Source organism: Saccoglossus kowalevskii, chromosome 2, assembly GCF_978046115.1.
Source record: "Saccoglossus kowalevskii chromosome 2, keSacKowa6.1, whole genome shotgun sequence".
Classification (NCBI taxonomy): domain Eukaryota; kingdom Metazoa; phylum Hemichordata; class Enteropneusta; family Harrimaniidae; genus Saccoglossus; species Saccoglossus kowalevskii.
Window position 1 is genome coordinate 34,949,886 of NC_140642.1, and position 16,854 is coordinate 34,966,739.

Below are 16,854 nucleotides of genomic sequence, written 5' to 3' on the forward strand. Positions count from 1 at the left end.
TTAAAAGATCAAAAAAGCAGGAAAATTACATAACAACTTTTGTCACCTTTCCCAAAAATTAAATTCACATAATTAATTCATATTTTTTCTAAAATCTAGATCAAAAAGAAGGAAATTCAATAAAGTCCAGAAAAGTAATATGTCGCTGTCTGTAACAATTATGTACAAGACATAAATCAATTTACATACAATTAAAAGCAGTCAAGGATGACCTGTGGATATGTATTCAATCACTTGTAAAATGCCAATGTATATTCTCAAGTAAGACGCAATGTCTCTCCAAAAACATGAAGTTGGGGATACAAGAACTGATATCGTCACTGATTCCATGATCACCATCAATTTGAAAAATTGGACTAAAAATATATATTCACCACTTTGATGTGCCACCACCTCATTTCATGGGCCACCACCTCAACTCACTGTATTGAGAGATGTGCATACACTGTATAGTATAGCACAGATATATGTGTATGGTAGATGATAGAAGATACACTACTTTATTTAGGTATACCCTTACCTGATCTGATATCAAAATCTTTTGGTTGTTTTAAACCATCAATAATTAGAGTTAATGTAGGTATACCAACTTTTAATTCATCTGCAAGGACTTCCATTCCTAGAATCCACCAAAAATATGATTAAATTACTAAGTATATTTGTAAATTTTCTTCTTTTTGTGATAACAACCATTACAAAAATAATGGACATCAATTTTATTATCAGTAATTGCATATATGTTCATATGCATGGCATTCACACTGTATGTACACACACTCCATGGCATTCACATTGTAGGTACACACACTCCATGGCATTCACATTGTATGTACACACACTCCATGGCATTCACATTGTATGTACACACACTCCATGGCATTCACATTGTATGTACACACACTCCATGGCATTCACATTGTATGTACACTCAGTCCATGGCATTCACATTGTATGTACACACACTCCATGGCATTCACATTGTAGGTACACCCACTCCATGGCATTCACATTGTATGTACACACACTCCATGGCATTCACATTGTATGTACACACACTCCATGGCATTCACATTGTATGTACACACACTCCATGGCATTCACATTGTATGTACACTCAGTCCATGGCATTCACATTGTATGTACACACACTCCATGGCATTCACATTGTAGGTACACCCACTCCATGGCATTCACATTGTAGGTACACACACTCCATGGCATTCACATTGTATGTACACTCAGTCCATGGCATTCACATTGTATGTACACACACTCCATGGCATTCACATTGTATGTACACACACTCCATGGCATTCACATTGTAGGTACACACACTCCATGGCATTCACATTGTATGTACACTCACTCCATGGCATTCACATTGTAGGTACACACACTCCATGGCATTCACATTGTATGTACACTCAGTCCATGGCATTCACATTGTATGTACACACACTCCATGGCATTCACATTGTATGTACACACACTCCATGGCATTCACATTGTAGGTACACACACTCCATGGCATTCACATTGTATGTACACTCACTCCATGGCATTCACATTGTAGGTACACACACTCCATGGTATTCACATTGTAGGTACACACACTCCATGGCATTCACATTGTATGTACACACACTCCATGGTATTCACATTGTAGGTACACCCACTCCATGGCATTCACATTGTAGGTACACACACTCCATGGCATTCACATTGTAGGTACACCCACTCCATGGCATTCACATTGTAGGTACACACACTCCATGGCATTCACATTGTATGTACACCCACTCCATGGCATTCACATTGTAGGTATACACACTCCATGGTATTCACATTGTAGGTACACACACTCCATGGTATTCACATTGTAGGTACACACACTCCATGGTATTCACATTGTAGGTATACACACTCCATGGTATTCACATTGTAGGTACACACACTCCATGGCATTCACATTGTAGGTACACACACTCCATGGCATTCACATTGTAGGTATACACACTCCATGGCATTCACATTGTAGGTACACACACTCCATGGCATTCACATTGTAGGTACACACACTCCATGGTATTCACATTGTAGGTATACACACTCCATGGTATTCACATTGTAGGTATACACACTCCATGGTATTCACATTGTAGGTATACACACTCCATGGTATTCACATTGTAGGTATACACACTCCATGGTATTCACATTGTAGGTACACACACTCCATGACATTCACATTGTAGGTACACACACTCCATGGCATTCACATTGTAGGTACACACACTCCATGGCATTCACATTGTAGGTACACTCAGTCCATGGCATTCACATTGTATGTACACACACTCCATGGCATTCACATTGTATGTACATTCACTCCATGGCATTCACATTGTAGGTACACACACTCCATGGTATTCACATTGTAGGTATACACACTCCATGGTATTCACATTGTAGGTATACACACTCCATGGTATTCACATTGTAGGTACACACACTCCATGACATTCACATTGTAGGTACACACACTCCATGGCATTCACATTGTAGGTATACACACTCCATGGTATTCACATTGTAGGTACATTCACTCCATGGCATTCACATTGTAGGTACACACACTCCATGGTATTCACATTGTAGGTATACACACTCCATGGTATTCACATTGTAGGTACACACACTCCATGGTATTCACATTGTAGGTACACACACTCCATGGTATTCACATTGTAGGTATACACACTCCATGGTATTCACATTGTATGTACATTCACTCCATGGCATTCACATTGTAGGTACACACACTCCATGGTATTCACATTGTATGTACATTCACTCCATGGCATTCACATTGTAGGTACACACACTCCATGGCATTCACATTGTAGGTACACACACTCCATGGCATTCACATTGTAGGTACACTCAGTCCATGGCATTCACATTGTATGTACACACACTCCACGGCATTCACATTGTATGTACATTCACTCCATGGCATTCACATTGTATGTACACACACTCCATGGCATTCACATTGTAGGTACACACACTCCATGGCATTCACATTGTATGTACACTCACTCCATGGCATTCACATTGTAGGTACACACACTCCATGGCATTCACATTGTATGTACACACACTCCATGGCATTCACATTGTAGGTACACCCACTCCATGGCATTCACATTGTAGGTACACACACTCCATAGTATTCACATTGTATGTACACACACTCCATGGCATTCACATTGTAGGTACACCCACTCCATGGCATTCACATTGTAGGTACACCCACTCCATGGCATTCACATTGTAGGTACACCCACTCCATGGCATTCACATTGTAGGTACACACACTCCATGGCATTCACATTGTAGGTACACACACTCCATGGCATTCACATTGTAGGTACACACACTCCATGGCATTCACATTGTAGGTACACCCACTCCATGGCATTCACATTGTAGGTACACTCACTCCATGGCATTCACATTGTAGGTACACACACTCCATGGCATTCACATTGTAGATACACACACTCCATGGCATTCACATTGTAGGTACACCCACTCCATGGCATTCACATTGTAGGTACACACACTCCATGGCATTCACATTGTATGTACACCCACTCCATGGCATTCACATTGTAGGTATACACACTCCATGGTATTCACATTGTAGGTACACACACTCCATGGTATTCACATTGTAGGTACACACACTCCATGGTATTCACATTGTAGGTATACACACTCCATGGCATTCACATTGTAGGTACACACACTCCATGGCATTCACATTGTAGGTATACACACTCCATGGTATTCACATTGTAGGTATACACACTCCATGGCATTCACATTGTAGGTACACACACTCCATGGTATTCACATTGTAGGTACACACACTCCATGACATTCACATTGTAGGTACACACACTCCATGGCATTCACATTGTATGTACACACACTCCATGGCATTCACATTGTAGGTACACAGACTCTATGGCATTCACATTGTAGGTACACACACTCCATGGCATTCACATTGTAGGTACACACACTCCATGGCATTCACATTGTAGGTACACACACTCCATGGCATTCACATTGTAGGTACACACACTCCATGGTATTCACATTGTAGGTACACACACTCCATGGTATTCACATTGTAGGTACACACACCCCATGGTATTCACATTGTAGGTACACACACTCCATGGCATTCACATTGTAGGTACACACACCCCATGGTATTCACATTGTAGGTACACACACTCCATGGCATTCACATTGTATGTACACACACTCCATGGTATTCACATTGTAGGTACACACACTCCATGGCATTCACATTGTAGGTACACACACTCCATGGTATTCACATTGTAGGTACACACACTCCATGGTATTCACATTGTAGGTACACACACTCCATGGCATTCACATTGTAGGTACACACACTCCATGGCATTCACATTGTAGGTACACACACTCCATGGCATTCACATTGTAGGTACACACACTCCATGGCATTCACATGTAGGTACACTCACTCCATGGCATTCACATTGTAGGTACACACACTCCGGCATGGCATTCAAATTGTAAGTACACACACTCCATGGTATTCACATTGTAGGTACACACACTCCATGGCATTCACATTGTAGGTACACTTACTCCATGGTATTCACATTGTAGGTACACACACACCTCCTATTAGCTTAAAATTACCAACCATATTGATGTATTGTTTGATCCAGTTTTGTAGTCATCACTGATTGTCCAATTTCATTGACTGAGGCATCTACTTTAGATAACAATCTAGTAATAACAATTGATATGAGTTAACAAATGGTGACAGAATTCATCACAAACAGTTTGTCAATTCATAAAACTACATTGCTTGAATTAAGAAAGCAACTTAATACATGCATGACCAATTCATTTTTAACCATAATCAAAAAAGCTTAGAAACGAATAAAATATTTGCACCAAGTTTCTTCAAAATCCAAATCCTCTTTAGATAAGGATTCCTACAAAAAAAAATGGTTCTTGATATATCAGTGGAACAGACGAACACACACCCACACACACATACAGATGCACTAACTGCAAAGACTCCCATTGTGTTGTCCACATACGGGAGTCAAAAACTCCAAAATTCTACCCAGACTCATAAAATGGTTGTTTTACAACGAAATGTTATCGGGTCGAAAGAGTGAGGTGAATAGTGCAATGGCATGGAATGAGTGTGCGAAATTAAATAATTGAAATACCGGTACATGTAAATAACAATTGATAAAACATTTAACCAATGTTTTGATTTATTGTCATGACAAGTATTATATGTTCTGTTTATAATTTAAATAATTAGAATTAATCAAATATTGGCAAATTTGGTTGTATTTGCTGCATTGTCACTTAAATGTTATGTTGTCATTGGCTGATTACTTTCACTATTTGAACAGTTATTTTGATCTTTACGTTAAACAAACAACCGTGAGGTAATTTTTCTGAATCTAGTCTATGATTGACTACACATAAACCCATGACTGTTCTATAAGATCACAATAAATAGATATTTTGAGGTGGATCCTCCATGAAGACAAAGCATATCATTTGTTCTGGAAACCTGGAAACTTAGTAAGGACATTTACCGTGTCCACAATCCAGAAGTGATGTCTGTAGCTCTAGTAATTGTAAATGATATTGTCCCTGCCAATATTAGAACCACTAATGACATTACATGTCTTATAGTTCATCATTTTACCTACTTTTAAGTAATTTTTGAACCAGATGAACATAAACTACAGGTCTTGATAACAGTTTTGTAAAAGATATGAAAATGGATTTATTTTGTGAATATTGATATAAGTTAATATTGATATAAGTTGACTTTGGCATTCAAATTTAAAATATCAATACACTATACCTTTCAGCAATATCATAGGACTCTGGATGTATCCATGTCATATCTAAAACATTCACTACAGATGTCGTATCAACTTTTCTTTTCTTTGATTTACTCTCTTTAGTTGAAGTAGTTTTTCTTTTAATACCAGCTTTCATGTCATGATTGGTTTTTTCACATACCACAGAAGACCTGTAAGAAATAATGGTTTTTTTTTGATAAACAACAAAATCCATTTTGAATGAACATGACCAGTATGTACCATGATAATTGATAATGTTCTCGATTATATCAAGTAAGACATAAAATTATCAGACTGAACACAATGTGATGATACGATGTAACAGTGGATAAGACCACATTACAGAATAGAAAGCTAGGTGGGAACATTTGATGCAGTGCTTCTATTATAACTGTGTACTCACCCTTGTTGCAATCCAATTGTTTCTGGATTAATTCTAACAAATCCAGCACATTGTTCATAACTCTTTGGTCCTAATCCTTTGACTGAGAGCAACTGTTCTCTGTTAATGAATACTCCATTCTTTTGTCTCCATTCTATTATTTTGCGAGACTTAGTGACAGATAATCCAGCTATTTTACTACAAAATAAATAAGCATTTAGGCTTAGGTACAATAACATAGCAGAGTCTACATAACAATAATATAATGCTAACACAGACTATTTTATTTGTGTAGATAATGCTAACACAGACTATTATATTTGTGTAGATAATGTTAACACAGACCATTATATTTGTGTAGATAATGCTAACACAGACTATTATATTTGTGTAGATAATGCTAACACAGACTATTATATTTGTGTAGACAATGCTAACACAGACCATTATATTTGTGTAGATAATGCTAACACAGACGATTATATTTGTGTAGATAATGCTAACACAGACTATTATATTTGTGTAGATAATGTTAACACAGACCATTATATTTGTGTAAATAATGCTAACACAGACCATTATATTTGTGTAGATAATGCTAACACAGACCATTATATTTGTATAGATAATGCTAACACAGACTATTATATTTGTGTAGATAATGTTAACACAGACTATTATATTTGTGTAGATAATGCTAACACAGACTATTATATTTGTGTAGATAATGTTAACACAGACAATTATATATGTGTAGATAATGCTAACACAGACCATTATATTTGTGTAGATAATGCTAACACAGACTATTATATTTGTGTAGATAATGCTAACACAGACCATTATATTTGTGTAGATAATGTTAACACAGACTATTATATTTGTGTAGATAATGCTAACACAGACCATTATATTTGTGTAGATAATGTTAACACAGACCATTATATTTGTGTAGATAATGCTAACACAGACCATTATATTTGTGTAGATAATGCTAACACAGACCATTATATTTGTGTAGATAATGTTAACACAGACTATTATATTTCCGTAGATAATGATATCACAGACTATTATATTTGTTTAGATAATGCTAACACAGACTATTATATTTGTGTAGATAATGCTAACACAGACCATTATATTTGTGTAGATAATGCTAACACAGACTATTATATTTGTGTAGATAATGCTAACACAGACCATTATATTTGTGTAGATAATGCTAACACAGACCATTATATTTGTGTAGATAATGCTAACACAGACCATTGTATTTGTATAGATAATGCTAACACAGACTATTATATTTGTGTAGATAATGTTAACACAGACTATTATATTTGTGTAAATAATGCTATCACAGACTATTATATTTGTTTAGATAATGCTAACACAGACTATTATATTTGTGTAGATAATGTTAACACAGACTATTATATTTGTGTAGATAATGCTAACACAGACCATTATATTTGTGTAGATAATGCTAACACAGACTATTATATTTGTGTAGATAATGCTAACACAGACCATTATATTTGTGTAGATAATGCTAACACAGACCATTATATTTGTGTAGATAATGCTAACACAGACTATTATATTTGTGTAGATAATGTTAACACAGACCATTATATTTGTGTAGATAATGCTAACACAGACCATTATATTTGTGTAGATAATGCTAACACAGACTATTATATTTGTGTAGATAATGTTAACACAGACCATTATATTTGTGTAGATAATGCTAACAAAGACCATTTTATTTGTGTAGATAATGCTAACACAGACCATTATATTTGTGTAGATAATGCTAACACAGACCATTATATTTGTGTAGATAATGCTAACACAGACTATTATATTTGTGTAGATAATGCTAACACAGACCATTATATTTGTGTAGATAATGCTAACACAGACCATTATATTTGTGTAGATAATGCTAACACAGACCATTATATTTGTATAGATAATGCTAACACAGACTATTATATTTGTGTAGATAATGTTAACACAGACTATTATATTTGTGTAGATAATGCTATCACAGACTATTATATTTGTTTAGATAATGCTAACACAGACTATTATATTTGTGTAGATAATGTTAACACAGACTATTATATTTGTGTAGATAATGCTAACACAGACCATTATATTTGTGTAGATAATGCTAACACAGACTATTATATTTGTGTAGATAATGCTAACACAGACCATTATATTTGTGTAGATAATGCTAACACAGACCATTATATTTGTGTAGATAATGCTAACACAGACCATTATATTTGTGTAGATAATGCTAACACAGACGATTATATTTGTGTAGATAATGCTAACACAGACTATTATATTTGTGTAGATAATGCTAACACAGACCTATATATTTGTGTAGATAATGCTAACACAGACCATTATATTTGTATAGATAATGCTAACACAGACTATTATATTTGTGTTGATAATGCTAACACAGACCATTATATTTGTGTAGACAATGCTAACACAGATCATTATATTTGTGTAGATAATGTTAACACAGACTATTATATTTGTGTAGATAATGCTATCACAGACTATTATATTTGTTTAGATAATGCTATCACAGACTATTATATTTGTTTAGATAATGCTAACACAGACTATTATATTTGTGTAGATAATGTTAACACAGACTATTATATTTGTGTAGATAATGCTATCACAGACTATTATATTTGTTTAGATAATGCTAACACAGATTATTATATTTGTGTAGATAATGTTAACACAGACTATTATATTTGTGTAGATAATGCTAACACAGACCATTATATTTGTGTAGATAATGCTAACACAGACCATTATATTTGTGTAGATAATGCTAACACAGACCATTATATTTGTGTAGACAATGCTAACACAGATCATTATATTTGTGTACATAATGCTAACACAGACTATTATATTTGTTTAGATAATGCTAACACAGACTATTATATTTGTGTAGATAATGCTAACACAGACCATTATATTTGTGTAGATAATGTTAACACAGACCATTATATTTGTGTAGATAATGCTAACACAGACCATTATATTTGTGTAGATAATGCTAACACAGACAATTATATTTGTGTAGATAATGCTAACACAGACCATTATATTTGTGTAGATAATGCTAACACAGACGATTATATTTGTGTAGATAATGCTAACACAAACTATTATATTTGTGTAGATAATGTTAACACAGACCATTATATTTGTGTAGATAATGCTAACACAGACTATTATATTTGTGTAGATAATGCTAACACAGACCATTATATTTGTGTAGATAATGCTAACACAGACCATTATATTTGTGTAGATACAAAATGTAATGCTAACACAGACCATTATATTTGTGTAGATAATGCTAACACAGACCATTATATTTGTGTAGATAATGCTAACACAGACCATTATATTTGTGTAGATAATGCTAACACAGACCACTATATTTGTGTAGATAATGCTAACAACAGACCAATATATTTGTGTAGATAATGCTAACACAGACTATTACATTTGTGTAGATAATGCTAACACAGACCATTATATTTGTGTAGATAATGCTAACACAGACCACTATATTTGTGTAGATAATCTCAATTTTTATACCAAGACAAACCAACAAAAACATGATGCACATACTGCCTTAATGCAGTCAGTGGAATGGTACATTTGCATAAACGCAAAATGTTCTATTCAGTGCGTGTGTGCGCGTGTGTATGTGAGTGTGTATGTATTTATTTTTTGGGGGTCAAATATAATACTAACAGACCATTTATATTTTATACTACAGAGATTATAATTTAGATTGATTACACACTACAATACCTGAGTAAACGTTCAGTGCACACATTTAAATCCACTCCAACAAAACTGACACACTCTTCTACAACACTCTGTAAAGCACTTTTCAAATTCACTTCAGATACATCATGCTGAAAATAATATGATTTTTCATTACTGACAAAAATCGTATATACGCATATTTCAAACATGATTAGAAATGTAACAACAAGAGTTTGAATACACACTGATACAGCAATCAAGCATGTGTCTGCTTATCGTTTGTGGTATTGTAACAATATAACAGTATATTTTATTACACTGGAGTAGCAGAAATGAGACATATAAATATAGTTGACAAGATGAATCAAATTTTGAAACACACCTGATACATGCCAACCCCCAAGTGTTTGGGTTCTATTTTAACTAATTCAAGCAAAGGATCCTGAAGTCTTCTTGCAATGGAAACTGAAAAAACACAAATAATTAGAGCAAATACGGTAAAGAAATAATAGATGGTTCAAGAGTCAATAGATGGTTCAAGAGTCAATAGATGGTTCAAGAGTCAATAGATGGTTTAAGAGTCAATAGATGGTTTAAGAGTCAATAGATGGTTCAAGAGTCAATAGATGGTTCAAGAGTCAATAGATGGTTCATGAGTCAATAGATGGTTCATGAGTCAATAGATGGTTCATGAGTCAATAGATGGTTCAAGAGTCAATAGATGGTTCAAGAGTCAATAGATGGTTCATGAGTCAATAGATGGTTCATGAGTCAATAGATGGTTCAAGAGTCAATAGATGGTTCAAGAGTCAATAGATGGTTTAAGAGTCAATAGATGGTTCATGAGTCAATAGATGGTTCATGGGTCAATAGATGGTTCAAGAGTCAATAGATGGTTCATGAGTCAATAGATGGTTCAAGAGTCTATAGATGGTTCAAGAGTCAATATATGTTTCAAGTGACAAGAGATTGCTAAAGAGAGAATATATGGATAAATAGGCAATAGATGGCTAAAGAGACAATAGATGGTCAAGAGACAATAGATGGTCAAGAGTCAATAGATGGTTCAAGAGTCAATAGATGGTTCAAGAGACAATAGATGGTTTAAGAGTCAATAGATGGTTCAAGAGACAATAGATGGTTCAAGAGACAATATATGGATAAATAGGCAATAGATGGCTAAAGAGACAATAGATGGTCAAGAGACAATAGATGGTCAAGAGTCAATAGATGGTTTAAGAGACAATATATGGTTCAAGAGTCAATAGATGGTTCAAGAGACAATAGATGGTTTAAGAGTCAATAGATGGTTCAAGAGACAATAGATGGTTTAAGAGTCAATAGATGGTTCAAGAGTCAATAGATGGTTTAAGAGACAATAGATGGCTAAAGAGACAATAGATGGCTAATGAGACAATAGATGGTCAAGAGACAATAGATGGTCAAGAGTCAATAGATGGTTTAAGAGACAATAGATGGTTTAAGAGACAATAGATGGTTCAAGAGTCAATAGATGGTTCAAGAGACAATAGATGGTTTAAGAGTCAATAGATGGTTCAAGAGACAATAGATGGTTTAAGAGTCAATAGATGGTTTAAGAGTCAATAGATGGTTTAAGAGTCAATAGATGGTTTAAGAGTCAATAGATGGTTTAAGAGTCAATAGATGGTTTAAGAGTCAATAGATGGTTTAAGAGACAATAGATGGTTTAAGAGTCAATAGATGGTTTAAGAGTCAATAGATGGTTTAAGAGTCAATAGATGGTTTAAGAGACAATAGATGGTTTAAGAGTCAATAGATGGTTTAAGAGTCAATAGATGGTTTAAGAGTCAATAGATGGTTTAAGAGACAATAGATGGTTCAAGAGACAATAGATGGTTTAAGAGTCAATAGATGTTTCAAGTGACAAGAGATGGTTTAAGAGTCAATAGATGGTTTAAGAGTCAATAGATGGTTCAAGAGACAATAGATGGTTTAAGAGTCAATAGATAGTTCAAGAGTCAATAGATGGTTTAAGAGACAATAGATGGCTAAAGAGACAATAGATGGCTAATGAGACAATAGATGGTCAAGAGACAATAGATGGTCAAGAGTCAATAGATGGTTTAAGAGACAATAGATGGTTCAAGAGTCAATAGATGGTTCAAGAGACAATAGATGGTTTAAGAGTCAATAGATGGTTCAAGAGACAATAGATGGTTTAAGAGTCAATAGATAGTTCAAGAGTCAATAGATGGTTTAAGAGACAATAGATGGCTAAAGAGACAATAGATGGTCAAGTGTCAATAGATGGTTTAAGAATGTGACAGATTTTAGAACTCAAAATCACTCACCTGCACTTCTAATATTAGGGTCCAAATTAGGCAGTTCCTTCTGTGCATCTTCAGAAATACTGTATATAGAGGCACCACATTCATTGACTATACTGTTTGAAAAGATAACAATGACATCATAGCTGGTAGGTACATTCTTGATATCAGTTATGTATGACCTTAACTAGATTCAGAGTTAGTAATCATTGTCTTAAAATTGAAACTGACAGACATGAACTGATTGCAGTTAACATGTGACCAATGTAAACAAAATAAAGTTGCCCAGCATACAGGGTGTGTGTTTTTTTTAATTTTTTTTTATGTATTACAATTTTTATCTTCTCCTGGAGATATTTTGAGTTAATACATTCATTATTATTATTACAGATCCATGAAGCTTTACAAGTTGTGGGAGTTTTCATATTTACCAAGTATAGGTATAGGGTTTTTAATGAAACTTGGTGTATAGATGCTCTGGGCTGATGCACAGATTTATGTTTTGGTAAATATATGCATATCAATTACCTTATTTGCAGGATAATTAGCTAATTTTTAGCTGTTCCATGGTAATATCAGTACATATTAATTACCTAATTTGCATAATAATTAATTAATTAATTTTCAGCTTCGATATTTCAAGTAGTAATAATTACATTTCAATGAAACTTGGTACATAGATACTGAATGACTTTGCAGAGATCAATTGTTTTGAGGTAAATATTTGTGCATATTAATCACGTAATTTTCATAATTAGTTAATTTTCAGCTTTCCACTGATATCTCAAGTACTAATTATCCCATTTTAATAAAACTTGGTTCATAGATCCTCTAGAATAAGCAGAGACCTGATTATATTTTGGGTGAATATTTGTGCATAATAATCACTTACTTTGCATAATTAACCAATTTCAACGTTCTTACTGAAATCTCAAGTACTGATCGTCACATTTTAATGAAATTTGGTACATAGATGCTCTATCTAGGACAATAGACAGACCTGATTAGTTTTGGGTTAAAATCTGTTCATATTATTCCCTAATTAGCATCATAATTCATAATTACACATTACATTGCGCAGACCTAATTAGTTTTACAAATCTGTTCATACTAATAACTCTATTGCATTCCTGGAACTATTTAAACAGAGGTGCTTTGATATTTCCAGACAAGATTGGAGCTCTGAAATTAATAGAAGTCTCAAACTAGTAACTTATTGTAAGGTGAAACATGAATTAACATGTGAGAAATATCTTACAAATATTGGTCAGTCTTATGCAATATACAGAAATGCTTTATGTAGATTAAGGATCTCGTCCCATGTACTACAAATTGAAAAGGGTAGGGCCAGTGGTACTCCACGTAACCAGAGGTTGTGTCCTTTTGGCTGTAATGTAATTGAGGACGAATACCACTTTACATTAGTTTGTCCCAAATATAGCTCCCTAAGATTGAAGTTTATTGCACAGTATTACTACTCCCCACCTACAGAGATAAAGTTTATTTCATTATTTCAGAATCAAACCCCATATATACAATTAAACCTTGGTAAATTTATATTTTATAGTTTTCAAGTACGTCAGCTTATGCTTGAAGAGAACACTTAATTATGCAAATGTTATGTATTATGATTTTATATTTGTTTTTCTTTACTTGTTTCTGCGACCATTCCAATCTAATTTATTATGTATTTATTTGTATCTGTACATAAGGCCAATGGCCACAGTACGAAATAAAGATATATAATAACCACCAGGCAGCCATGCACGAGAAATGGGAAGCCCTTATACATCATTTATTCTTTTGTTATGCTGATGTACTAATTACCATAATGTATCCTCTGATGTTATATAGTAGTGTAATAAAATTATTATTATACATACCAGTACATAATATTCAATGGTTGAAACAAACCAGACTGTATCAAATCACTAAAGAAGCTTTCAGTTTCTCTACATGCAGTACCATTACCAATAGCTATAGTATCACATCTGAAATACACATGTAAATTATGTAAAATAAAATCTGTTGACAAGTAAACAAGGGTGCATATAATGTATATTTTTTGGGACGCATACTTGTTGTCAGTTGCTCAATTGCATTGATGTAAATATGTCATTAATTTGCCCTTATAACCTACTTGGAAAAAATCAGGTATATAGCTATTTAAAACAATTTAGCCCCTTGATCTAGATATTAATTCCTGGCATTATTTCATGAGGAGTGGGTAGAAGCCACAGTTTTAATTTGAGGACTGCAGTGTACCAGAGGATAACCTCATAACTATCATTCATATACTAATACAAAGTAAATTGCAGACAAAATAAGACTGCTATACTCTGTATATACCTCTCAGAGTTTTTCCCACTCACCTGTAATTCAGTAATAATTTTTTGATTTTATTTGCCTCAAACTGTTTCAGTTTATTGTGTATGTAAATAACATCAGTATCAATCACATGACCTAAAATATAAGATTACAATAATTATTAGCCTCTTAATTGGCTGAGATAGCTCTGTTAGAAATGTACATTTCAATTAAAGAATTGAAGATATCATCACGAAATAAACAAATCTGAGAGAAGTTCTCAAGTAACTATATTTTCAATATCAAAGCAATGAGACTTTTCAACAAGAAGTCAGAAATATCACTTTTATCAAAATTAGAGAATTGAAGATATCACAAAATTGTGACATGGACCACCTAAGAGCTCACCGCAATGTGACATGGCTCACCTAAGACCTCACCCCAATGGAACATGGATCACATAAGACCCTAACCCCAATAGGACATGGATCACCTAAGACCTAACTCCAATGGGACATGGATCACCTAAGACCTCACCCCAATGGAACATGGATCACCTAAGACCTCACCCCAATGGAACATGGATCACCTAAGACCTCACCGCAATGTGACATTGATCACCTAAGACCTCACCCCAATGGGACATGGCTCACCTAAGACCTCAAACCCAATAGGATATGGGTCACCTAAGACCTCACCCCAATGGAACATGGATCACCTAAGAGCTCACCGCAATGTGACATTGATCACCTAAGACCTCAAGCCCAATAGGACATGGCTCACCTAAGACCTCACCCCAATGGAACATGGATCACATAAGACCCTAACCCCAATAGAACATGGATCACCTAAGACCTCACCCCAATGGGACTTGGGTCACCTAAGACCTCACCCAAATGGGCATGGCTCACCTAAGATCTCAAACCCAATAGGACATGGCTCACCTAAGAACTCACCCCAATGGGACATGGCTCACCTAAGACCTCACCCCAATGGAACATGGATCACCTAAGACCTCCCCCAATGGGACATTGATCACCTAAGACCTCACCCCAATGGAACATGGATCACCTAAGAGCTCACCGCAATGTGACATTGATCACCTAAGACCTCAAACCCAATAGGACATGGGTCACATAAAACCCTAACCCCAATAGAACATGGATCACCTAAGACCTCACCCCAATGGGACTTGGGTCACCTAAGACCTCACCCCAATGGGACATGGCTCACCTAAGATCTCAAACCCAATAGGACATGGCTCACCTAAAACCTCACCCCAATGGGACATGGCTCACCTAAGATCTCAAACCCAATATGACATGGATCACCTAAGAACTCACCCCAATGGGACATGGCTCACCTAAGACCTCAAACCCAATAGGACATGGCTCACCTAAGACCTCCTCCAATGGGACATGGCTCACCTAAGACCTCACCCCAATAGGACATGGCTCACCTAAGACCTCAAACCCAATATGACATGGATCACCTGAGAACTCACCCCAAAGGGACATGGATCACCTAAGACCTCCCCCAATGGGACATGGCTCACCTAAGACCTCAAACCCAAAAGGACATGGCTCACCTAAGACCTCCTCCAATGGGACATGGCTCACCTAAGACCTCACCCCAATAGGACATGGCTTACCTAAGACCTTACCCAATGGGACATGGATCCCCTATGACCTCACCCCAATGGGACATGGATCACCTAAGGCCTCACCCCAATAGGACATGGCTCACCTAAGACCTCAAACCCAATAGGACATGGCTCACCTATGACCTCCACCCCAATAGAACATGGATCACCTAAGACCTCAAACCTAATAGAACATGGATCACCTAAGACCTCCCCCAATAAGACATGGATCACCTATGACCTCCCCCAATGGGACTTGGGTCACCTAAGACCTCACCCCAATGGGCATGGCTCACCTAAGATCTCAAACCCAATAGGACATGGCTCACCTAAAACCTCACCCCAATGGGACATGACTCACCTAAGACCTCAAACCCAATATAACATTGTTCACCTAAGAACTCACCC

General features: G+C 35.6%; 1 protein-coding gene across 1 annotated transcript in view; it reads right to left on the reverse strand.

Moving 5' to 3' along the window:
- Nucleotides 1–16,854, reverse strand: part of LOC102809841 (S1 RNA-binding domain-containing protein 1-like) — a 52,690-nt gene that overhangs the window by 1,532 nt on the left and 34,304 nt on the right. The window contains exons 9-17 of the mRNA XM_085494921.1: nt 14,870–14,960; nt 14,381–14,488; nt 12,522–12,613; nt 10,571–10,653; nt 10,231–10,337; nt 6,376–6,552; nt 5,972–6,142; nt 4,775–4,860; nt 521–619 (exon numbers count right to left, since the gene is read on the reverse strand). Of these exons, the coding sequence (XP_085351047.1) occupies nt 521–619; nt 4,775–4,860; nt 5,972–6,142; nt 6,376–6,552; nt 10,231–10,337; nt 10,571–10,653; nt 12,522–12,613; nt 14,381–14,488; nt 14,870–14,960 (1,014 nt within the window). The remainder of the gene's footprint in view (nt 1–520; nt 620–4,774; nt 4,861–5,971; nt 6,143–6,375; nt 6,553–10,230; nt 10,338–10,570; nt 10,654–12,521; nt 12,614–14,380; nt 14,489–14,869; nt 14,961–16,854) is intronic.